The sequence below is a fragment of the Argentina silus genome (assembly GCF_951799395.1).
Source record: "Argentina silus genome assembly, chromosome: 5".
In the NCBI taxonomy this organism is placed as follows: Eukaryota; Metazoa; Chordata; class Actinopteri; order Argentiniformes; family Argentinidae; genus Argentina; species Argentina silus.
The window spans coordinates 15,876,373-15,901,878 of record NC_139659.1 but is presented as its reverse complement, the minus strand read 5'-3'; the positions used below and the strand labels follow the sequence as shown (position 1 = coordinate 15,901,878).

At 43.9% G+C, this 25,506-nt stretch overlaps 3 protein-coding genes across 4 annotated transcripts; all 3 read left to right on the top strand.

Annotated features, from left to right (window-relative positions):
• Positions 1 to 11,329, top strand: coro1cb (coronin, actin binding protein, 1Cb). The gene is made up of 11 exons (XM_083670072.1): positions 1 to 139; positions 3,471 to 3,670; positions 6,459 to 6,581; positions 7,970 to 8,099; positions 8,394 to 8,575; positions 8,729 to 8,848; positions 8,951 to 9,055; positions 9,278 to 9,423; positions 9,708 to 9,765; positions 9,885 to 10,127; positions 10,293 to 11,329. Exons 2-11 carry the CDS (start codon positions 3,473 to 3,475, stop codon positions 10,410 to 10,412), a joined length of 1,425 nt encoding a protein of 474 aa, XP_083526198.1. The 5' UTR covers positions 1 to 139; positions 3,471 to 3,472; the 3' UTR covers positions 10,413 to 11,329.
• Positions 11,330 to 12,970: 1,641 nt separating this feature from the next.
• On the top strand, positions 12,971 to 17,276 carry LOC310804287 (uncharacterized protein). 2 transcript variants are annotated; one of them, XM_083669450.1, is made up of 2 exons: positions 12,971 to 13,080; positions 14,371 to 17,276. In XM_083669450.1, the coding sequence occupies exons 1-2, from the start codon at positions 13,037 to 13,039 to the stop codon at positions 15,761 to 15,763; spliced, it is 1,437 nt and encodes a 478-aa protein (XP_083525576.1). In that variant the 5' UTR covers positions 12,971 to 13,036; the 3' UTR covers positions 15,764 to 17,276. The 2 variants fall into 2 exon arrangements, with proteins under 2 accessions (XP_083525576.1, XP_083525577.1); XM_083669451.1 differs by lacking the exon at positions 12,971 to 13,080 and adding an exon at positions 13,482 to 13,545.
• Positions 17,277 to 17,835: 559 nt separating this feature from the next.
• tmem119b (transmembrane protein 119b) lies at positions 17,836 to 22,856 on the top strand. The gene is made up of 3 exons (XM_083670554.1): positions 17,836 to 18,758; positions 18,848 to 18,889; positions 20,899 to 22,856. The coding sequence occupies exon 3, from the start codon at positions 20,911 to 20,913 to the stop codon at positions 21,811 to 21,813; it is 903 nt and encodes a 300-aa protein (XP_083526680.1). The 5' UTR covers positions 17,836 to 18,758; positions 18,848 to 18,889; positions 20,899 to 20,910; the 3' UTR covers positions 21,814 to 22,856.
• The last annotated feature ends 2,650 nt before the right edge of the window (positions 22,857 to 25,506 follow it).

Below are 25,506 nucleotides of genomic sequence, written 5' to 3'. Positions count from 1 at the left end.
GGAAAGAAGAATACTGGAACGGTGGAGCGAGTGTTAAAACAAGGGGAAATCTAAAGGACAAGGGCTCACCTAAACTGCCATATTCATGTTTTCAGATTGATCACCTCGTGCTTACGGAAATATTACATAGATTTAGGAGGTAAGGAAAATGGACCGGTCTCAATTTCTATTGAACATCTTTCTGCTAGCCTCCCCGGCTGTGCATCGTTTAGCTGTTCTGAATGGGAGCAGCCAGAACCATGGATAAAATCTGCACTTGCGTCATAATAGCTCGCTGGCGGTGGTCTATGCTCCAAATTAGCGTCGCTGGCTAGCTAACTGGTACCATCTTATCAATGTAAATTCCTGAGCATCCTTATGCATTAAGACACAGCCTCTACATCAACTCATTTTTAAACCTTACCATTTTGCTCTGGTGTGCTGAACTGCTTTAGAAAACCATAAGTGAGCACACAATAAGGAAGTAGCCTTTTATGCTAGTAGCGCAGATGGGCAATGAGAATCCACACCATGGATGGCTATTGTCCACCTAGTTACTGAGCATATGATATGGACTTGGAAGAGTAGAATATGCCTGTTAACTAGATAGCTTGTCCATCATTACACTGCGACTAATCTGCAATTATCAATAATAGGCAGCATGTATGTAGTAAGATTAAGCATGTATGCATATCACAGCTTCAGAGGCCATCCGACTACATTGCTTACATGCACTAGCAGTCAGAAATGTGTTTAGGTAATGAGGAGCACCCAAAGTTGCCCTCTCATAACTGACGCATGGGAGCTTTTTGCAATACCAGGGATTGTGCAGGTTTGTGTAGCTTACATAAACTACTGGGCCTTTTCTTGCCAAGAAAGTGACCAAAGACATGTCCAGTATTGCACCCTTGTCATGTCAGTTTTGCTTGAAATATTGGATGAGAAGTTATACAGTTGTAATATTGACACTCTTCTTAGGTAGCTGAGTATGTTTGAGTCAAGAGCCCAGTATTCCTGCTGACAGATGTCTGATGCCTAATTAAGACCATATGTTGTTTATAGTGCAAATATGAAGAGATCTAGACCCTTTACACTTGGTGTTGTACAGCAGCAAGAGCCATGATTGTAACCTTGGATTTGAAAGAATGGATTAGTTTTACCAGGAGTTTTATTTCGGTAACATTGACCTGTGCTGGAACCAAATGTTCATGGGTGTGATGATATTTGTCAGGTTGGCGCTACCCTAGAGTCAATCCTGTGTGCCATGTTCTCCGGAAAGTAGGTCATCATGTTGAGAGAAATTAGGCACGCGTGGAGCGCATCTTTTGGATATATGATGTGTATGAGAGCCTCTGCAGTGTTTTAACCCAAACAGAATCACCAGGGCCCATATAATTAATAGAACAAACTGTTCTCTGGTCCAACCCTCTTCTCTGCAACCTCAGCATCATGCTGCATTGTGGTAGTATAGGCTCGACACTGTTCCATATATGGCTGTTAATGATATGCCCTGTGCCTAAGGCTCTGACCCAGGAGGATAGTTGATGCGTGAGAGATGGCCTTGCTGTGCATACATGAAGCTAATGACTCTGGATTAAGAGAGATATAGGCGATCTGTAGATTATAGGTTTCAACCCTGGATAATTGCGATGATTTATATTTGTTTGCTGATATTCAGATCTATTTATATTGAATACAAATAGCCTAGATTATACAGTGCATTGCTGTGCCAAGTGTTGGTCGTGTCAATAGCCTCCGGTGGAGGAGGACATGGGTAAGGGCTGGGCATATGAGGTGGGAGATGGGCTTGGTTGGGTTCAGTCAGGGGAAGAATGTCTCACAGCAGCTCTAGTTCTCATTCACACATGTGTGAGAGAGAGCACAGCACAGCGATACATGTACCAACTCCTTGTATAGGCCCAGTAAAAAGTACCTGGATGAAACACATTTAGCCTATTACCGAGACCCTGTCCTCTCTCAGTCAGCGTTTTCCGTTATTCTCATCAATAGGACAAGCTTCAGTGTTTCCACTGAAGAGACCACTAGGTAATGTGAATAGTGTGTGAGTTTAGCTCATGGGTATTCTGAGAATGCCACAACAGACATGTGAGTTCGACAATGTACCGGCCGAGTAGGGCCTAGATGTTGAATCGAGGAAGATATGGCCGTATGCATTGTGAAAGTAAAATGCGACTGTTGTCCTTATTGTCACAGTTAGCCTCATAATCACTTTAACCGCGATGCATATTGCTCCACCATATACAGGAAAGATAGGACTTCTGCATCCACTTCCTGTAAAGGGAACTTGGCTTCATCTGTAGGAAACAGGTCTGCAAAAAATAACATCCCGCAGTAAGGAGTGTTGAATCTAGATTATTAAAGTTTTTGCAAGGATGACACAATGCCAAATGCACAGCAATTGTAGGCTTTAATCATTTTAAGAAGATACCTACAGTACCATGTCATGGAGATGTCAGAATATTAGTCTTGGTGTATTTTGGCCTCGAGCGGTAAATGCATTGACTGTTGTGGTAGCTAATGTAAACCATTAGGCCTACATTTCCTCTGAGCGAGGCCATCAGCAGCCCTGATGGGCATCAGCAGCCCTGCCTCTTCTGGCTCTGCCCTCCCTGATTTCACAGTACTGTGGCTATGCCCTGCTCTCTTTTGGGGGGCGAAGGGAGACATACACAAGGCCGCCTTTGATGCTACACCTAATTGATTTAGCTCTTCCTGCATAGAGGGGTCAGCTCTTCTGATGAGAGCCTGGCTGCTTCCAGGGATGCGTGTTAGGAATCTATCATCAGTTGTTATGGAAACAGAGCTATATGCTACAGAGCTCTCGTGGGACTTTATGGCCAGCTTGCACCAACATGCCAAAGTGAGCATTGATTGGGCAATGTGTGAACAAGGCTGCCTAAGTCGGGTTGCGGTAACTAGGCTTATAAGATGGCCATTGGAACAAGTGTGTAGGCCTACTGTGTGCTGTCACTCTGTAGGCCTATAGTGCCTAATGCCTTGTTTGATCAGATGTGGAGAACAGGCTCTGCCATTAGGACTTAACTGTACAACCAGCTGAGGCAGAGATGGGAATAAATCTGTTTTTATTAGACGTCAGCAAGTCAATGGCCATGTCCCATAAAGCCTTTAATGTGTGTGCTCTGGCTGAAGTGGCGAAAACAAATATGGCTCAGCATGGGTGGGTGAGAATTGATATTGATGATATTGATGACATTTCCATAACAGAGAATGTGAAGACAGTACGTGAAGTTGGTCAGATGTGTTGCACAACCTGCCGCCTCGTGCGCTGTCACACCACCGGAAGTGTGCGGATATCAGCTGTTCGCTCACCCAGTCGTGCATTAATGCTATTTGATAAGTCTGACTACTCTCTCTTCCTCTCTCCCTCCCCCTCCCTCCCTCCCTCCCTCTCACTCACTCACTCACACTCTCTCTCTCTCTCTCTCTCCCTCCCTCCCCTGTTGTTGCAGATATGTTCAGGCGAGTTGTGCGAGCGAGTAAGTTCCGTCATGTCTTTGGCCAGGCACTGAAGAACGACCAGTGTTATGACGACATCCGGGTCTCCCGGGTCACATGGGACAGCTCCTTCTGCGCTGTCAACCCCAAATTTGTTGCCATCATCATAGAGGCTAGCGGGGGTGGAGCCTTCCTTGTCCTCCCTCTACTCAAGGTGAGTGTCAGTGTCAAGGCCTCTGTGCTTCTCAATGTTGGATCTTAAATTGCCATGCATGCGCATTACGTTTCATGGCTAAATTCTGTGTGCTTGCATGCGCGTGCTTAAGGGAGAAGTGTGAGCACTGAGGAAGCCCACAGCAATTGTCTGCATGTCCCCTCTCTCTCTCTCTCTCTCCCCTACTCTATTCAGTACCCAAGAGCTTGCCGCTGCTGTCAGCAGATTTGACCATATATGGCAGTCCAGCCCTTTGCATGTCAGCCTACAGGACCATTTCCCCTCTGTCTCCCTATTGGCTAAGGAGCCGTATGTTGCCGAGTGGATTCTGGGATAGGGAAGTTGAAAATGTTGAGATGGAATCTCCACTGAAATTTCTGTCTTGGATTTTTTTCAAGTTGAATCATCAGCATCGTTATCTCTACAGATATTGACATTGTAATCCTTTGTTTTTCCTTTGAACTTTATTTTTTGAACAAAACAAATGTTTGAGTTAGTTTAGCTCTCGTAATACATGAATGAAATTGGAATGGCTATGGTTGTTTTTGACTCTCCACACCCCGCTGCACTGCAGACCCTGTTGTGTCCAAACACCATAGACAATCTATCAATCAATCTGAATCTTCTAATCAGTGTGATTGTAAGGGCATCTGTACTGCATGCATGCATCCACCACAACCTCCTATTATATGTGCCTCACTGACCCTGTGATGATAAAGGGGGGGGGGGTGGAGTCAGTGATTCTAGGTTAATTAATTTACATTAACTAGGCCATATCATATCCCACCTCCAAAGAGACTCGTAACTGGCCCAAAGCATGTGTGCAGACCTGAACATGTTGAAACACCATTTCCCACATTTAGCCTGACCCATGGAACTTCCCAGTGCATTTCCATTAGCACAACACTTTGGGATAAATATATTTGAGTGTTTTTCCTTTTAATTTTGTGTGTTTTCAAACATCTGCTGTAACATCTGTTCCAGTCACTTAACTCCCTCTCAGGCTGTCCGCTCATGTATCTACAGCCTAACAGGAGTTGTCACTGGATAACTAGTTTTAGAACTAACATGCTTTTTCCCTTCGGTAGTGGACTATTTGGGTAGCACAACTAGCCTAAGATATGTTTGGACTGCCTCCCTTATTTACAGACATTATTTTCTTTTATATTTTACATAGAGCTTTATATACATTCCAATGAATGCACTAATGTTAGTTATAGTTCTCTGGCCTGATATGTCTGGCTTTGTAATGGCGGCCGTCAGTTGGTGGGCTAGGGTTAGCTTATATTTCAACGCGGGCCAGCACTTCTATGTATCCACACGAGTCATGACACAAGGTGACAGAGTTTCCCACGGTACAATCCTGTGTTGCAGCATCAGCATTTGTGCAGCATCAGTGGGAGCAGCATTGGCACGGCCATCGGCTGTACTTCTACCGTAGTTCGGCGGCCCGTATTCCATTTGTAACATCTTTAGTTTACACAATAATCATAGATGGCTCTTTGCCGCCTATGTTATGTCAGGTTGATCAACCATTGTGTCGCTCTTTTCACAGAGCCACTCTTTGTTCCTGGAGAGACTCACTTGTTCCAACTCCTCCTGTCATGGAGTTACCGTGACAACTGTGGTAATGGCAGGGAATGCGTGCCCCCGTGGGGTTATGCTTGTGCTGTGATCAGATGGCTCCTCTCCCAAAGCCCCTTCTTGCATCTCATCAGGGGAGACTTGTGGAGTCCTCCGATTTCTACCTCTGGCAGCCTCCCCTGCATCTCATAGATGGGAGTGGATGACCTGATATTTTCTATTGATTCTGAATGGACTCTCTGATACTGAAAGACAATGCATTATATGTCTGAACCAAAAATGCTGAGGTCAGTGTTATCATGGCTGCAGACTAAACAGAACAGTAACTTGGATAGGCTACGTGCCTTGTTCATATCACTAGCCCCTATCACTTCAGCCAAGTACAGATGCCATACCTCTGACTCTCTTAGAGAACACACAGACATTACCATGCTGATACTGAGGGGCTGAAGTTGTAAACGGAGGAACAAGTTTAGCACAAAGCCCTGTAGTGACGTCATTCAGCTGTCGTCTGAAACCCATGCAGTGAGGGTGTCGGACTGGATTACCCATGCCGAGCAGCAGGCTAGAAGAAGTGGGCTGGCCTCGTCTCATCAGCCATTGATCCAGTGGAAGGCACAGGTCACACGGGTCGAGCACACGATTGCTGATGTCATCTCGAAGCCCACTGATTGGATGAAAAGTCTTTGTTGGACATTTCAACCAGTGGAGCTTTCAGAGGTTCACTTATAATCTTGCACCTCTGGGATTTGAAAGAAGAATTGTGCTGAAAGAAAAGGGATTGTTTTTGTAACTGTCAGGCGTGCGCTTCACTAAATCAATATATTATATATATATTACACTCCAGTATGTTGTTTAGACTATGCTCAAATTAACTGTAAGTTGACATGTATAATTTACAACCAAGATAGAATGCAGAATGGTTTGAATGTAAGTGACTTTTCCTCCACCAGCCGGTACTCACAAGCCATCCTTGTTGTTGATCCTCAGATGTCTGTGTAACAGAGATGATTTGGAATCATGCTCTCATGATGATGTAGCCCTGCCTGAGAAATGTAAACTCAAGTGTCGTCTTGGCCAAATGGTAGACGCTTGGGTCTTCCACAAGAGTAGACCCGGGTTGAAGCCCGCCCGTCACATCTGCACCAGCTATACTGACTATACTCCTCTCTCTCTCTCTCTCTCTCTCTCTCTCCCCCCACAGACTGGCCGCATAGACAAGGCCTACCCAACCGTGTGTGGTCATACAGGGCCTGTGCTGGACATCGACTGGTGCCCGCACAATGACCACGTCATCGCCAGCGGCTCAGAGGACTGCACAGTCATGGTACAGTAGCTCCCACGGTCTCAGTCAAAATCACGCATGAACATTGCTGTTTGTATCCTCAAATCAGTCATTATGACACTATTTTCAGGGACGTTGTCCTCTTGGCTAAACCAAAGTGTGAAATGCTTTAAATGCAAATGACTCAGTCTTTTATAGTAGATTATATTATATATCATATTATAGTATATACACATACACCCACACATACAACTCTCATAATTTGTGTCCTTTGCTCCTTATTTCATTTTATCGTTAGTTCAGTTTGAGCATCAATGGTGGCATCTGGAACAAAAGCAATAATGCTCTGAATAAGATGCACATTTTGGGGGATCGATCATCGTGTCCGGTTTTGCTGGTCATGCTAATGCTGTAACCCTGGCTTCCCGGGTGTACATTACACTCCAAGAGATTGTCATACAGTAATCAGATACTAAGCCGTCGGTGAATGTTAGGGCGGTGAGGTCATTCTGTCAGAATGTTCCTTTCCCTTATTTGGTGTTATTGAATGCACAGACGAATAAATAATGTTAGGCACCTCCGAGCCTCTTTATTTTCAGTAGACTAAACAGGTGACAGTTCGGCCTTTTTTGGATTTGGTGATTTTGATTTGATTGTGGAGTTCAAACAAAGCATTACAATTTCGTATTGAGGAATAATTAGCATGTGATAAATGTATTTATGTGTCTTTTTCATAGATCTGCTTCCTTGTAACAACGAAGCATTTAACATTTTTTATTGCCAGGTATTTTTTTTATTAGGGTCTCATTTTTGATTACATAACTCGTTAGCGCATGAATTTGCATCTCATCACTATTTAAATCTAAATGCAGGTGAAATACAGAGATGTGATGTCTGCAGAGCTGATTCCTCATCATTCTCATTTCTGCACCAAGGGTGTCCTCCCCGTTAGTTCTCTGCTGCCACCCTCAGGTTACATCCTGTTAGTACATTCTGATGACATCATTAGACATCCGCATGAAGCTCTATAACACTCCAGAGTTATCTCTAAGGCTGATGAGCATTATTGTACATCTCAAGGTTTGAAGGGGTGAAACCCCTAGTCTGTTTCTGCTCCCGTATCGCAGCAACATTGAATGAATCCTTAACTTGTGTATCAGGCAGCAGAGCAAGTCCATGCTCTGGGTCTAGTTGAGAGGTCTGAACCAAGAACTGAGTTTAAGTCAGCTCTTGTAGTAGTTTACCCCTTTCGTCCTATGCTAATAATCATATAAAATCTCCAGGTCATACCAACCTGTATGTTAACTGTATTGATGGTTCTTGTCACACTTAACTTGATCAGTCACCAGTTCTGAATGATTGATGTTTCCCAGCAGTCTAAATCTAAAACGGCAGGTATCCTGAATAACTTAGGACCTATCTGTCTCCAGGTGTGGCAGATCCCTGAGAACGGGCTGACCCTGCCCCTGGCTGAACCTGTGGTGGTGTTGGAGGGGCACTCCAAGAGGGTGGGCATCGTCACCTGGCACCCCACTGCCCGCAACGTCCTCCTCAGTGCAGGTATATAGATGAGTCTGGCAGCCTCTAGCTCTTCACTTGCCCTCACTGAGTGAATTAATGAATTACTTTATTTGACCTATTTAACATACATATTGAGTTGTCTCAGCCATTTCAGTACAATATTGTATTGAATCTACACTGAATAGCAATCTCTGCATGCCATTTACTAGACACTACAGTCTAACTTTCTAGTACTGTGAAGAAATAGCAGCTGAAACATCACTTTCTTGCAATGCGAGTCCACCTCACTGCATGAGACAGTGGATTGTGACTGTCCCCTGTCCGTGTCCCCAGGTGGTGACAACCTGATCATCATCTGGAATGTGGGGACGGGCGAGGCCATGATCAACCTGGAGGACATGCACCCTGACGTCATCTTCAGCGCCTGCTGGAGCCGCAACGGCGCCCTCATCTGCACCGCCTGCAAGGACAAGAAGGTCCGCGTCATCGACCCTCGCAAGGAGAAGATTGTTGCGGTGAGTGGGAGATTGAGCTGACCTGGTCCTACCAATCTACTGCTCTCTCTGGTCATTTTATTGTTCACCTCATCACACACACTCTCATACACACACACACACACACACACTTCTGCCAAAACATGTCTGAAGTCCATGTTGTCTGTGTTTCAGGAGAAAGACAAGGCCCATGAGGGAGCTCGGCCGATGAGAGCCATCTTCCTTGCAGACGGAAACGTCTTCACCACTGGCTTCAGCCGTATGAGTGAGCGTCAGCTAGCCCTCTGGAACCCCGTACGTTACCCCCAAAACGAACTGGACAAAGCTCACACACACACACTAATATACTGCATGTTCTCGCATACCCACAATTAAAAGCTTTTCTTCTGTTTATAGAAAAGCATGGATGAGCCAATATCAGTACATGAGATGGACAGCAGTAATGGAGTACTGCTCCCCTTTTATGACGCAGACACCAACGTAGTCTACCTGTGTGGGAAGGTAAAATACCATGTTACGAATGTTGTTCTCTTGTATTTCCAGGGTTGTCTTATCCCCCATTTCCAATATTGTCAATTGTCTCCCAGGTTGGCAGCCTAGTATGAATTTCTTCTGGGATGGTGCTCTCTTAGATTTCTATTGACTTCACAATAATTGTCAGTGTGGAGCTTCATGCTGTACAGAATCACACACACATTTAGCTCTGACCTCTTCCCCCTCCAGGGCGACAGTAGCATCCGGTATTTTGAGATCACGGACGAGGCCCCGTTCGTCCACTACCTCAACACCTTCTCCAGCAAGGAGCCCCAGAGAGGCATGGGATACATGCCCAAGCGAGGGCTGGATGTCAACAAATGCGAGATTGCCAGGTACCAGCAGAAAGGAACCAACTAACCATCAGATTCAATAGGGTTTGATAGCTTTGAAAAATGCTTAATTTGTCCACCAGAGGGAAGACATGCAGTGTTTTATCTTTTAGAAACCAGCCCTACCACCTTTGATTCTGTAGCTGTATGGTATATATTAATCTTAGAACGAAATAGTGCTGGAAAAGGCGTCTTATTATAATGCTAATATTTTAATTAAGCTGAAGCCACTATTTTCCCTATTATTTCTTGAAGAATAATACACATTTTGTCTACTCTATTTGCAGGTTTTATAAATTGCACGAGAGAAAGTGTGAGCCAATCATCATGACAGTTCCCCGAAAGGTTTGTCTCTGTCCCCTACATTGACACCATTAAGCCATTATGATCAACATTGACCAATATGTCATTTTGTGTGTGTATGTAAGAATGTATCTCTCTCTCTCTATCTCGTGTACACACAGTCGGATCTGTTCCAGGACGACCTGTACCCAGACACAGCGGGACCAGACTGTGCCATTGAGGCAGAGGATTGGTTCGAGGGGAAGAACGGAGACCCCATCCTCATCTCCCTCAAGCACGGCTACGTCCCTGGAAAGAACCGTGACCTCAAGGTGGTCAAGAAGAACGTCCTGGAGAGCAAGCCAGCCACTAAAGCAGAGAACACTACACCTGCCCAGAAGCAAGCCTCTCCACAACCCTCTATAGTGAGTAGCATTGTGCTGTGATGTTGAAGCTGACCAGCAGATATTGGTTTCAATAGAGCACTGCATAATTTGAGTTTTTGCCTGCTGCTGCCAACGGAGAGGAATTGTGATTGAAGATGTCTGTGATCATCAATGTCTTCATCATCTGTCTCTCTTCTGTTCCAGAAAAATGAAGGTAAGCTGGAGGAGCTACTGCGAGAGGTCAAATCGCTCAGGGACCTCGTCACCCTTCAGGACCGTCGAATCGCCAAACTGGAGGATCAAGTCTCCAAGGTCGCCATCTAAGACACGGCCCTTACTCAGGACCATTCATTGGTTGGGAGAGAATCAAGTGGGCAGGGCCAGTTACTGCCAAATTCTAAATTTCGGCTTCATCATTCCGCTTGGCGTCTTCTCAACGAGGATCCCAAGCACACATTCCAAGATGGACTTTTTGTTCTCATCATGCCTTCCCTCACACTTTCCTCTAAAACACTTTGAGAAAAAGAACTCTTGCAATTTATTGTCCACCTTTTTACTGGGGATGATATACATTTGAATAACTGCCATTTCTGTTGATAGAAGTCTTACTTTTTGTTATTGTTTTAAATTGTGGTCAAGAACATTCTGATGTGAAGTTTGTACTGCGATACTTTCAACAATTTTATGTAGCCATCAGTATTGCCATATTCCCTTGATTTTTGTGCTGCCAAATTGGAATGGTGTGTGGTTTCATGCACCGCTTTTACATTTTTTTTTTTTTTCTTTCGTGTCTTCTCTCCTGTTGTGCATTCCAGTTACAGACTATAACGTCATAGAATGAATTAGTCAACGAGAAGGATTTTCTCAAATGTATAGCTGTCACACTGTTGCAATAGAAAGAGAAAGAAGTCAGACAACTGCTCGTATTGATGAACATCAGGTCACTGAATGTGAAGGAAGTCCTTCTGATACTTTTAGCTCCTGCTCTTCTGGGTGTAGATTTTTAACTGTGGGGGTGTTGGGAGTCAGTGGGGTAACTGCAGCTCTCTCTGGTGTAAATGTTGTGTAAATGTAGTGGTGGTACCTCCGTCACTCTGAGTGACTGGTATTAGGGGTCAAACTGAGGTCACCCTCTCCAGTGCATGTGTGGCATTGGGAAGGGACCACTCTCTAGGCACTTGTTTCACTGAACCCTCTGGCAAAATAGTTCTGTGCATGCAATAAAGATTTTACTCATGCAATTGTCCTCTCCACAACAAATCCCTTTGTTCTGTCTTTGCACTAACTTCTCTTTCTGCCCCCTCTCAGCTTTACTGGCACCTTTTTTGATTAAATGATTCACACACTGAAACAGGGCAAGACATTCTTATCAATAACATAGCTATGCATTTTGTTGTACACTTCAGTTGGTATCTAGAAACGATTATGTAAATACACACTCACGCAATATTATTTGAATCTCACTTTTGAAACCACACAATATTCAAATGTAATGACATCAAAGGATCCATCATTATGAACCATTACAGATATATTGTTTATATCTGTGAGAGGAGTGTCCTTTGTTACCAACGGTGGAGTCTCAGCCAGTGGCTCAGTAAAAACAAACATCAAAAGCATGGAGTAATGGTTTTCATTGCCATGGAGGGCCTGTAAAACAAAACAACAAAAAAATCTCTGGTCATGACTTCCTGTCCAGACGGGCTGCAGCTTCTGGGCTTCTGAAGACAGTTCCCACCAGACCGCTCACAGGGGGGCCTCAGAGGACCTCCTTCTGTCTGGCTGCCAAACACAAGGGCCCTGTTTGAAGACTCTCAAAATGCAACTTTCCTTCCTTGAATACATCACTGATGTGACATGATATTGTTGGTGAAAGCAATGAAGTGGAAATCTTGCTTTGACCAATCCAATCATGTTAGGTCAGTGATTACCTCAAGGAAGGGAGGAAGGAAGTATGTATTTTAATAGTATTCGAACAGGGTAGAAAAGTCAGTGGGTGGATGAAGAGATGGCAATGGACTGAAGAAGAGACGATTGATGGTTTTGGATGGATAGAAATTTGACTGAAGGAGGGATGAGGGTTGGAATTTAGCATGGCACATTCAGTTGTTTTTCACATTCCACAGTAGATCTGTGATATTATAGATTCAAGCTTCACAAATATAACCTTTGAGAGGAATTCATCTGATAAGGCTAAGTGTTCTTTAAGCTTTGAAGACAAAGAGACATTTCACACCTGATCTCACTATTCCCCTATTAGAATCCTCAGAGTTCTGCTCTCTGCGTCACAGTCTTTCTCCAACTCTTGACCACCCAGCTCTTAAAAGCCTTTGCTGGGAAAACTGCCAGTTTGAAGGTCACTAGGTGGGATAAATGTTATATGTTGTGGCTGTGTGTGTTTACTTTTATGTGTTTACATTGTGGTGTCAGTGTCTCTGGATTCCCATGCTGTTTTTGCCAAAGAACATTTTGTAGAAATATTTGTCCCTGGGGGGGGAAATATCAGAGAATATCTCAATTGATCAGATGTTTTTCATTAGCCTGCCAATTAAGTAAATCTTCTGCACAAACTTGATCCATTCAAGAAGAACAATGAAGGCCCTAGAGTGAGACATGAGTACTAGTGAGCTCTCTGTAGTTTCATCTGTGGGAGAGGAGCCACAGCTTACCAGTGACTCACGAGAACAGGAAGTGGTGGTTTCCATGGGGGCAGGTTTCAAAACTGGCCACATTTCCATTCTCTCACTGCACAGAAATGAGCCTGGTTACAGGCAGTGTGTGTGTACATCATAATGGACCTCTCCTGAGGAGCAGATGCTCTCCATTAGATCTTCATACGTCTACATCCTTGCTGTACGAATAGTGTTTTTGAATGTGACCTGTGATGAGGAAACTGGACATGCACGTTATCTCTCTTTAGACTGAGTCTCTCTGTGCCATAGGCCTACATGAGCAACCCTGTCATCCAAGCCCTCTACAGCCATCATATACAGTAAGACAGAGCCATAAAGAAGCTTGTTGTTACCCAAAGTGTGTGGGAACTGTGGGTTGTGTGGTTTTATTGTTGTAATTTAAAGCAATGAATGATTGTATAGAATAATGTATGCTTAGTGTAGTGCTCTGAGTTGCATACTCAAAGCACTACACTAAGCCAAAGCTGAGAGCCGAAATATGAACTGCAAATTGATATTCTACATCCTTTAAATTACTGGTGAAATAAGATAATATCTGCAATGGCGATAGATATCAGGGCATCTCTGGCTCGTCAGTGTTACGTTTGCACATATACCCTGCTCAACTTCTGCAGGGATGTGCACATTTCCTGTTTCTTCATATCAGGTAGAGCCTCATCTGCTAACAGCATGTAGGCATGTTCAGTATAACTTCAGTATCATTGGCATGAGTGACAGATTGAGCACTTCCAGTCTTCCAACCTCTCCTACACTTCCCCAGTGAGGTAAGGAGTAAAGTAAAGGATTATATATTACACTACAGTGAGTGTTTTAGGTGATGGATGGGTATTGAGTAGTGAATGTGTGTAAATGCTGAGTTATTCATTGATTTTAGAAGTTTGACATGTGTTGTATGTATGTTTGATGATTTACAAGAGAAATTAAACACTGTTGTATTTTGTAATGGTGTGTGTGTGTGTGTGTGTGTGTGTGTGTGTGTGTGTGTGTGTGTGTGTGTGTGTGTGTGTGTGTGTGTGTGTGTGTGTGTGTTTATGTGTGTGTGTGTGTGTGTGTGTGTGTGTGTGTGTGTGTGTGTGTGTGTGTGTGTGTGTGCGGGGTTGTCAAACTGTATCAATGCTTTACCATAATGTTTGTTCTGACTTCTCTGCGCTACCGAAGTCGTTCGCAAAGTACAAAATGTACTTACAGTCATTTTCAGGACCTCAACGATTCTAACTTTGAGTTCCTGTTTCATTTGGCACATGGGTGTGGGGGTGCTAGATATGAGTAACTGTGCCACCATCAGATGTTGATGATGTCACCACCCACAGTCATATGGTGCTTAGTACCATGCTATTTCCCAGGGGCAGTTATCCTATCCCTTCATTGAACAATGTTTTTTTAATGGCAAACAACATTTCATTCATGTGAAAATACATACACATCCTTTCACATTTCACAATTTCATCTCTTTCTCTCTACCATGAAGTATGAAAATTGTGATTACCAATCACCCTGCCATATTACATAGATAATATATCATATATTATATCCCAATATTAAACCTCTGTGTTCAATTGTGCATTGTGTGCATTGTTTTATCATTTCAGAATTGCCATCATGATGTCATGGGATGATAAGACATATCCTGCTCTGTTGTTGGGCATATTTATGTTGTCTGCTGTGGAGCCTCAGAACGTCACATTCAACGAGGCCAGAACCAGTAACTCTACCTCTCCACCTGTGACCTCCACCGATCCAACCAGCCCTTTGACCTCTTCTGTCCCACTGACTCATCATGTACCAGACACAATCTCTACAGCAGGATCTTCAAAGCTCACAGACAGCCCCACCAACACAACCTTGGGGACCAAGCAATCATTTGACAAACGTGTAGATGTAAGCATTCATACAACTGCAGCAACACAAAAAAACAGTTCTTCCATGGAGGAGAAACACGAGACAATGTTCAAAAGTAGTACCCAGAGCATGACTCCAGCCCCTGAACTAGACAGTGGCGCCACTGTGGTGGTGAAAATGTCAGAGGGGACCATGATGACCAACTCAGGACCTGCCCATGATCATACATCCACGGCTCCTCCAGCACTGACAACTTCACCTCCCCTCCCTGCTGTGAGTGACATCTCAGAGACAGACCAACCCACCAACCAACCATCCTCAACCCACGTGCCATCGAACACATCTGACTACTCATCTGTTGGGCCTTCCTCCACCACCACTCCCACCTCCACCATGGGGCTGTCCTCCTTCACAGAGCTCAACTCCACCTCTGGGAATATCAGCACACCTATGGCATCATCTGGCATTGTTCCCTATTCCACCACTGGTCCCTCCTCCACCAACGGACCTCTCTCTACCAATGGGTCGCTCTCCTCCACCAACGGACCTCTCTCTACCAATGGACCACTCTCCTCCACCAGCCCCTCCTCCACAACAGGATTTAACTCTACCAATGAGTCATCCTCTACCACAGAGACTCTCTCAGCCACTTCACCCATCTCCACCACTGCCAACTTCACCAACTCTTCTTTGGGGGTCTTGATCCCCAGGATTCCCCATGAGAGGATCCCCATCCAGACCACCAAGAAAACAACAACTGTGACCTCATTACAACCTAAACAAGACAATGTTCCAACGGGACAAGGGATTCCGCCCTGCTCTCCACGTAATGGTCTGGTCAGTAAGTGCCTGATCGCCATTGCCACGCTGGCTGGAGTGGCCACCATCTTTATGGTTTGCAGCATCGTCCTCTGCACTAAGCTGTCCTCCAGGAAGCACCTCTACCACATGAGACAGGCTGAGCAGGGCACACAAATGGTGTGTATTTCTGCCCTGCTACCCGACGGCAACAGCACCCGTGAGAGACCCCACATCCCCAAGAGCAACGGAGCCCTGCTGGCCACCACTGTGGATGACAGCGACGAGGAGGAGGGTGATGTCCTCACTCTCAACAGCTTCCTCCCAGAGAACTACAGCGTCTAGATATGGAGTTGCCGCTTGTTTTAAAGGGAAATGTGAACGTAGGATGCTATCCAGTCCTACAGTGCCTTCGGAAAGTATTCAGACCCCTTCACTTTTTCCACATTTTGTTGTATTATAGATTCAATTTAAAATTGATTAAATTAAAAGAATTTGCCATCAATCCACACACAATATCCCAGAATGACAAAGCGAAAACAGGTTTTTAGTAATGTCAGTAAATTTATTCAAATTGAAATAACCGGTCGACTGCTGTGAATATGGAAACTGTTCTGCTCTGAGAATAGAATCCAGCTTCCTCTTTGACGTTGTTGGTTCGACATCATTGACTGCACGTCCGTCTCCAGTGAGTAGAGCACGAGACAACCACAAATGCAGAACCAATGATACGTTACTGTATCATGACATACAGTGTTTACCTTAAACAGTGCTTATGTTTGGAAAAGTCAGGTGGTCGAACATGTTTTATAAGTGCTCAAACGTAATGCAACCCAATGCAGGCTCTGAGTGGCTCTGAGTGAAAAAAAAGAGGTTTGCTTGTCTTTGGAAACTATCCTGAACTGAGCCCTGATGGTATTTCACTTAACAACAGGAGACAGAAAGGCATGTTTTCACAAGGACTCTCAGTTCTACACAGGCAGTTTACAGGAGAGATTTAGGATCTACAGTACAATTGATTTATAGACCTGGAATTAAAGTTATTTTTAAGAGAATCAATTCTGCATACCCCTGTAACTCGCAGAGGTAGGAGAGATGGAATGTAATGAGTGTCTAAACATGGACTGGTCTATGGATAGTTCTAGATTATGACTACTGTACCTATGACTTAATGCTCTTTTTCTCACTGGAAGCACAGAAATTTGGGTTTTGTGTGTTTGTAATAATGTAATCATAGCATGAGATCAGAATCATAACGCCAAACAGAGAAGCAAGCTTTCTTGTTTAAGATTTCTGCAATCCCCTTGTGTGGACTGGACGACAAAACTGTATGTCTTTACTCAGATATAAGACAAACAAATAATGAATAACTATATTTTAACAATGTTGAATATGGCCAGGGTCAGGCAAATCCAAGGGGAGAGATAACAAGATGCTGGATAAGAGAAGATCTGCATGAGTGTGGAGAATATCCTCGACGCTCCAAGGTCCGACCGATGTTTTGCTGTTTCTTGTGTCCTTGTATTTCTCTAAGAAGCCATAATACAGAGAGGTCACACTGCACATTCTCTCCATTTTTACATTCACTTCCCTTCATGTGAGAAGGGAAAAAGGAACTCTGGAAGGCAGGTTGCCTGTTTGTCTCTCAGCCAGGTTAAATCCATCAAATGCTATTGCACAACTTTACTGAAAGTGATCACAGTCACATTCTAAAGCGTAGAATTGATGAATAGATGATAATAAACCTATAAATTAATAATACTGTGATGCTAACCACATGCCAGCTGACTAACGACCGTGTCTGTGTTGATTAAAGCCAAGTGGCATTTCAGTGGTTCAAATAGATTCCTTCCTTAGATTGTGACTTTTCCCTCTTGTTTTACTTTGCAATCACATTCACTTGATAACACAGAAATGCAGACCTAATAAAAAAGCCTGGTTTATTTCTACATGCATTCAAGGCCCCTCTCTGGCATCAATATCAACGTTCTTTCTTTGCAGAAGCTAGGTTGACATTCCACAGGCTTCATACAGTTCATACTGTATCAACAGACTTGTTTTTAATTATAAACCCCACTTGAAACAGGTATGGAATATGTGTAAGTGGATCGAAGCTGGCTGAGGGATGTCAGAAGCTTTTAGGAGACATGCCGTAGAGCTGTGGACTATGCATGGCCTCACCTCACCATCATGATGACCAAATAAAGTTTGACTGGTCTTGATGAATCTCAAACATTGTCAACCAGCCAACCCCACCAAACACACTCTCTGAGATGTAACTATATTGACTCACAGTGTGCAACACACATTCACTCTCACATCTCTCTCTCTCTCTCTCTCTCTCTCTCTCTCTCTCTCTCTCTCTCTCTCTATCTATCTGTCTCTCTCTCTCTCTCTCTCTCTCTCTCTCTCACACACACACACACACACACACACACACACACACACACAAACAAACAAACACACACACTCTCTCTATCAATTGTGGTAACACATTGCGCCTGTCTAACTATATGCTCTCCACAGAACACCCTGCCCATTGTTTCCAGAGGGGCCTTCAGCAACCCCAGACCTCCACCCCCCACCCTCTCCTGGGCTGTAATGGGTGTTATATCCACACAGGAAACATTAACCCCTTCCTTTGAGAGCCAGTCACACTCTGGGGCTGCATGATTCTTTTACCATGACAGGTCTGCTGTATGTCATCAGTGTGTCAGAGGTGCAGTATGGGGGCTGAATCCTCAGCCATAACTTTTCTTCTTTCTAGCTACATTAGAATTACTGTGAGAGGTGTATGGGAGGTCTGGTGAGGAAAGTGAATTCTGAATATATGATAAAGTTATTGTCTAGCTGGCCCAAAATGCTTCAGAAGGCTTAGTGTATGTAAGAGAAAGGCCGAGAAGAAAGAGTAAGTAAGAGAAAGAGAAAAGGAGGGAGCGTAAACATGGTGACAGTGATGGCAACAGGACAGGAGACAATCAAATATTCACTGTAGGTCACGTCTCTGTCCATTCCCCAGTAAAACCAAGAGCACTTATTGTTTGGCTCTCTCCTCCAGTCTGTGTGCAACTGAGTTGCCTCTGGCCTTCAGCATCCAGCACTGGGACAGGAGAGCGGAGTAGAGCCCCCTGCCCCCACAGCACATTATAAACTACTGCCTAACAAGAACAATCTGTGTGGAGCCCAGAGCCCAGTTACTCTGGGATGCAAGACAGAGGGGGAGGAGAGAGGGAAGGAGGGATTTGTCCTGATGGCAAGGAACGTTTAAGGGTGTTTTTTCTGTGCTGGTCAGAGAAACATCCAGCCTGGAACCTGAAGCTGTAGAAGTTACTTGTTAGAGGCAAGTTGCGCAGACATCTTTCTGTTCTTTCCTGTTCTCTGAATTCATTCTAGGAGCGTTTTTCCTCAACCTCTCCCTTTCACCAACAGCTCCAGAGGAGCCTTTTCTGTGCGTGACCACTTTTGTGGGCGGTGAGTAAAGTTTTATATTTCTTATTAATTGTATTATCCTCTCATCCTTTTCACTGTATTTGATCATATTTTACCGTACATTTTCCTAAAGGGAGCATTCACAAAAAGAAAAAATGCTAATAGCTTTTGTTGTTGAATACTGCACTGATTACCTCACATGACCATTGCAATGCAGTTAGGTTGACGTGACAGCATCCTGACCTATGTCCCCAGGCTACCATCCTACTTTAGGGAATAAAGACAGTTCAGAGGAAAGTTAAACAATAGTGCATGCTCTTAGTCAGATCATTTTACAGTCATGCAGTAAAATGGTGAATAGTGCTTTGTTAATCTCTGATGGTGGATCAAAGGTGAAATGCAAATCTTGGTTTTAATTTTTTAAAAAAGGTTTCTCTTTCAACCAGTGTTAATTAAGATTATCCAATGGCAGCACTGAGTTGATAACGGTCCCTAAAGCTCCATGACACAATGTTGTGATCAACTCCATGATACTCGTGGTACCCTGTACACCCAAATTGCAAAGAATGAAACTGCTGATTTGGTTTAGCAGAACAACCAATTCTGGTGGCGGTGTGTGTGTGTGTGTGCGTGTGTGTGTGTGTGTGTGCGTGCGTGTGTGTGTGTGTGTGTGTGTGTGTGTGTGTGTGTGTGTGTGTGTGTGTGTGTGTGTGTGTGTGCATGCGTCTGCGGTTGCGTGCGTGTGCGCCCACATGAGAAAAAAAGAGGATTGATTCACTTATGAAGTACACTGAATGTAAAAGTAGATTAAGTAAAACCGTTTTTATGAGCTGGGCAGAACTATGACAGCTTAGATGATGAACAACCAAAGAGTTAATGTATGTATGTGTGTGTGTGTGTGTGTGTGTGTGTGTGTGTGTGTGTGTGTGTGTGTGTGTGTGTGTGTGTGTGTGTGTGTGTGTGTGTGTGTGTGTGTGTGTGTGTGTGTGTATGTGTATGTATGTAATTGAATGAGTGACTGTGCATGTGCGAATATGTATATTGAGGGTGACTGGCTGATAAATTAGAAATGAACCCCCATCCCCCCTTTCCTGATGAGCGCAGAGCCTCATGTGGCCCAGCTTGCACACAGATGGACTGGAAAAAGGGGATGGGGGTGGTTTAATACATGGAGGAGGATTCTGATCTGTGCTAACAGACAATGTATAACCTACATAAAGTGCTGCATAATGTGACTGTCTGGCAACAGTTCCTTTGATGAAACATTTGGTTACGCAACTGAAGCTTTCTTTTCTGTCACTGAGGTCCTCCTTGTTATTGTTACTGTAGCTACATGTCTGCCCAGATTAATTCAGTTCAATTGCACTTGTAATATAATCAGTAGACAATGAAATCTTTCTATGATAATTTATTTTCAACAAATTAACATCTATTCAGCTGAAATATGTAGTTAATGTGTAAATATTAATTGTCCATTTATACCACATTGATAACTGGGCATTGACTTGACATGTCTCTTGCTGGCCGGAAGCAGACTGACAAGAGATTCAGGCATAGAATCATACCTCAGTGTATCTGTCCGGAGTGTGTGTGTGTGTGTGTGTGTGTGTGTGTGTGTGTGTGTGTGTGTGTGTGTGTGTGTGTGTGTGTGTGTGTGTGTGTGTGTGTGTGTGTGTGTGTGTGTGTGTGTTTGTGTCTGGTGGACATGCTATGATTGGAATCCAGACCTAAGGTCCTGCCTGCCTCTCATCACCTCTCAGCTGTTGTCTCAGTCTTAAAATGCCACAGAGTCTGTGGGGCTCCACAGCTATAAACAAACATTTCTATTTTAAATCCATCTAAAATAGAAATTACTGAGTGGATATCCTTGAAGATGTCTAATTACTATGCAAAAGTCTGGAAATAATAATAAGTAAGGAAATAATCTATTCTACAATACAACAACAACATTTTGTGTTGAGAAATAGATATATTAGGATATTGTCAGCCTGACTGACAAAACACATTCATACATTCAACTCACTTTCTGTCACTCTGCTTATTTTCTGCAGGTCCAACAGGAGATGATGTTTCTCATGGCACTTCACCTGATTGGCCTATCTGGGACACTGTGGTCCAGCAGCCCCTGTCTGGCCACACCCATCGCTTTCAACATTTCATTTGAGGGCAGTGGAGAGGGGGAGGAGCTGGGTAGCCTGGTTCCCACCCCTTCGCTGCCTGCCACCAGTGGCCCTGCCTCCGAATCCCCAACCACCTCAGATGACTCCGCCCACGTGGAGCACTTTCTCCTGACTCATGTGGTGCACTTCCTTCAGGAGAACCTCCTCCTCATCCTCGTTGGCTCCACCCTGCTCATCGTCATCTTCCTCATCCTCTGCTGTGCCGCCGTCATGAGCCACAAGCGTAAGGTCAACGCCTACTACCCCTCCTCCTTCCCCTCAAAGATGTACGTGAATCAGCTGGACAAGACTGGAGGTACCAAACCCTTCAATGAGGTTCCAGAGAAACCACCTAATGGGCAGCAGAGTGAGCTGCCAATGGACTCCAGTAAACAACTCCAGGCAGACATCATGAGGGCAGCCAAAAACCTGCGGACTCCCACCATAACTCCTTCGGTAGAGCGAGAGGGAAAGGACCCCACACAGAAAGCTGCAGTGGATCCTGAAGTAAATCCTCAGGGAGAGGGAAGCATCATAGACAGTGAGCCATCAAACTCACCTGAACAAAGCCAGTTGTGCCACCAGCTCTCAGACAGCGAGGCCAAACTGAGAAGCAGCCCAGAGCTGCCTGTGATCCTTCCTGAACAGACAGAACTAAAGGAGGATGACTCAATCAGTGGAGCAGAGCCTCCATCTGGCCCTGGGAACTCACAGGCCCAGCAGGAAGACAGGCCCTCGTCATCAGATGAGCAGGATGACTCAGCGCATACCATTCAGTTGATCACTGGAGAGAAAACTGCCTTCTAATAATGCTGAACACTATGATCTAAATAGTTTGGTTTGGACATTTTTGCTCCTTTTCGAAGTGACAATCTTTCAAGTAAAGCTGTCAGAAGTATCATGACTAAATCCTCACTGAAGATATTTCCAAAATGATATTACTCTTGTTTTAAAGCAGTCATCTTTCTATGTCACTTCCCTGTTGTAAATATATAACTGTGCATTGTATTCTGACCCTACACCCCAATCACATCCTGTTGTGTTGTTCACATTTTTTGTGTAAGGTTTTCGATTTGCATTATAACATGGCAAACCCATGGTGTTCTGAACTGCTTTTTACACAATACACAAATTATCTCTACCTCCTATTCATGGTTAGAGGACTGAAATATAGACGTGTTCCCACCCTTGATTGAATATGGACATGTAAAGAGTGTGAGTCCATGGTGTAGCATTTGCAACAAGAAAAGTCTTTTGAGTGTAGTAAAATATTCATTTTCTCTCTCTCTCTAAACATTTCCATTAAAGAACAACTGTTGCTGCAGTCCTAATTGTGGCAGGAGTTGGGAATGCAACAAAAACAGCAGGATGAGTCCACTGTGTCCAACATTAGAGGGTGCTTCCACAGTCCATTTCTGATCCTGTAAATGCAACAAAATAGGGCCGTAGTGATGGTTTGCCCTCCTAAAAAGGGGCAAGCATACATTCAGGCCATAGAAATGAATTCCAGAGAATTGGGACAGTTGAAAACTTGATTGCACTTATCAGGGGTTAACTGTGATGCCAAGTGTTCTACCATAGGCTACGGTAGAGTTAATGTATTCTAATAGTGGAATATTAGGGTGAGGTTCACCAAGCCAATTTCACATTAGTTATCATTACTTGTAGAATGCCTATAATGTGGTCTAACTTCAAAAGCAGCATTCTTATGAGACGTTGGCTGAGACATGGCAGAAGCATGGCTATGCATAAAATATGACAATGGTGTCACCTAGTGGACAAATTACATTGCAGCTGTTTTGTACCAAGTATTTTGTAAAACTCACTGGTAGTCGAGAGACAACAGACTTACATGCCAGGTAATTCATCAGAAGTTGAGAACATATTTTGCATGACTAGAAAAATGAAACACAACAAATCCCTCACACTAATTTTTTTTTATTGCATTATGACCAGGAAGCATGTCTGAAATTACAAACAATCCAAAACACTTTGATAGGTTGTCACCATTTAACATCTGCCGCATTACATCTCATAATTGCCCACAGTGAGTACATGGGTGTTGATCGGACACAAAAACAACCTGAGAAGTCTTATTCAATACTTCCACCACTGATCACTTCTCTTGAAGATATCTTTATTTTTCATGTTAAAATATTTAATATCTAATTATCAAAGACCACCTTTCAATGGCAAATAACCATAACCATGGCAAAATATAAAATAAAGAGCAAACAAAAACTCTCCAAACTCTTGTACACTGGGCCCCGCATTTTTCACTCCTGAAAGTAAGGCTGGACCCGGTACCAATCAGTGATCAGTGCTTACATTGTGCGTTCACATGTCAGGCTTTTGAGAAAGGGTTGGAGAACCATATAATGCCACAGGGGCCTGGTGAACACTGAGCTATCTATGTATGCTGGAGGGTGGACATGTCCCGGACTCATTAGAGTGCCCAATTAGTGGCAGGATGGTGGAGTCAGGATCCAGGACTACTTCAGCGTGTCCCCTTGGTAGAAGGATATAGGAGAGGGGTGTCCAGGACTACATGAGGGTGCTCCCTTAGTTGCTGGCTTGGACAGCCTCCTTCTGCATCTCCGTCTGTTTGAAACGGTAGTCAGCCAGGGCTGCCTTGATGGCATCCTCTGCCAGCACTGGAGAAAAGGGGCAAGGGAGCACAATCAGGAATTTCACATGGAATAGAATAGAAAACAATATTATAGAAAATGTAGAATCAAATGTCATACAATAGATTCATTCATTACTAAGCAAACCAGAATAGCTCATATATTAGACAGAAATATATACTTACTGGAGCAGTGAAGTTTGACCGGTGGAAGACTCAGCTCTTTGGCAATGTGAGTGTTCTTGATTTCCAGGGCTTCATCAATCTAGAGAAAAAAATAAAAAGTTCCATCAACCAAGAAACAAACACGCAACTGTGGAAAAAAATGAGCAGGGCGGCGGAAATGACTGTTGAATTGACAGAAGAATGGCTGCAGAATGTTCACTTACAGATTTACCCTTCACCCACTCCGTTACCAGGGAGCTGGAGGCGATGGCGGAACCACAGCCAAACGTCTTGAACCTGGCATCCACAATCTTCCCCATGTCATTGACCTCAATCTATAGATGAGAGTGGAGTCACTTTACTGGACAGACATGTGTACAGGGGAAAAGAGAAACTTTGACAAACTAATTCTGCAACATGAGTGACTATGCTGTACTGTTCTTCTTCTTCATACGGAAATGTTTGTTTTTGAGAGGGGGGAATGGTCATGACATTGAGGTTGACTTGGTCAGAAGGAGCAAGGAGGACAGGTGACCAGTGTACCTGAAGCTTCATCACATCTCCACATGCTGGTGCACCCACTAATCCTGTGCCCACTTTCCTGGAGTTCTTGTCCAGGGATCCAACATTCCGTGGGTTCTCATAGTGGTCAACCACCTAGAAATGGCACAAGGGAAAATACAGTGGTTAGTGAGCAACGAAAACACACGGATAACAGCATCCTTAGCTACGTTCTGTTTGTCTCCTAAAAAATAGGTTTCAGAGAGGCCTTGTGTTATACAACTGGGAGTTCCAACATTACACAAGGGAAATTAAAATAAACAGATTAGGACAGGACTGCACTGTCCACAATTGCAATTCCTGTTGCAACCGCCTGCCTACTTCCTCCTCCTTTCCCCTCCCTCCCTGGACAGAGGCCTAATTGTCATACTGAGACATTCTCTGCTCTGCTGCTGCTGCTGATTACTGTATGACATAGCTGATGTAATCGGCTATGAAAACAGGTCAATCAGACCTCTAAAACTCAAGACTAGCCAGGGAGCAGCCGGAAATGACCATGCACTTTTGCCAAATTAGGCTTTGGGTAAATCAACAAATCACAAAAACAATTGACTATTTCCTCGCGACAATACTAAACATATCCTAAATAACTTTAAGTCTTCTCACACATGTCCCATCTCTCCTACCTTTAAGTCACATCAGCTACAGTTACTCAAAATAATACGACCCCTAGCTCCACTCCGTCCTAAACCACATTGCAGGTGCGTTGCATCAGTGCGCTTGAAAAATAGTTACAGCCACATTAAGCAGCTGTGGCATAAAGACAGCTAATAGCAGGAAAACATTAACCTTCAAGTATTTTATCAGAAGCTACACCTGCAGTGTACTGAACATGGAACTGACATGAGCCGAAACATGATTTTTGTTAAAAACGTTGGACTTCGGAATGCTAGCTCAGTGCTTCTTTTAAAAGATCATCTTACATACTGCTAGTAGCAGGCTAGCTCACATAACAATCACATCCTGTTGTGTTGTTCACATTTTTTGTGTAAGGTTTTCGATTTGCATTATAACATGGCAAACCCATGGTGTTCTGAACTGCTTTTTACACAATACACAAATTATCTCTACCTCCTATTCATGGTTGGAGGACTGAAATATAGACGTGTTCCCACCCTTGATTGAATATGGACATGTAAAGAGTGTGA

What these genes read in the sequence shown, in the direction of transcription:
- coro1cb (XM_083670072.1), top strand. Translation starts at nt 3,473, where the DNA reads ATGTTCAGGCGAGTTGTGCGAGCGAGTAAGTTCCGTCATGTCTTTGGC. An exon ending in CAACGTCCTCCTCAGTGCAG is followed by an intron (nt 8,100 to 8,393) that starts GTATATAGATGA and finishes CCGTGTCCCCAG; the next exon opens with GTGGTGACAACCTGATCATC. An exon ending in TCATGACAGTTCCCCGAAAG is followed by an intron (nt 9,766 to 9,884) that starts GTTTGTCTCTGT and finishes GTGTACACACAG; the next exon opens with TCGGATCTGTTCCAGGACGA.
- LOC310804287 (XM_083669450.1), top strand. Translation starts at nt 13,037, where the DNA reads ATGAGCAACCCTGTCATCCAAGCCCTCTACAGCCATCATATACA. An exon ending in CTCTACAGCCATCATATACA is followed by an intron (nt 13,081 to 14,370) that starts GTAAGACAGAGC and finishes TTATCATTTCAG; the next exon opens with AATTGCCATCATGATGTCAT.
- tmem119b (XM_083670554.1), top strand. Translation starts at nt 20,911, where the DNA reads ATGATGTTTCTCATGGCACTTCACCTGATTGGCCTATCTGGGACACTG.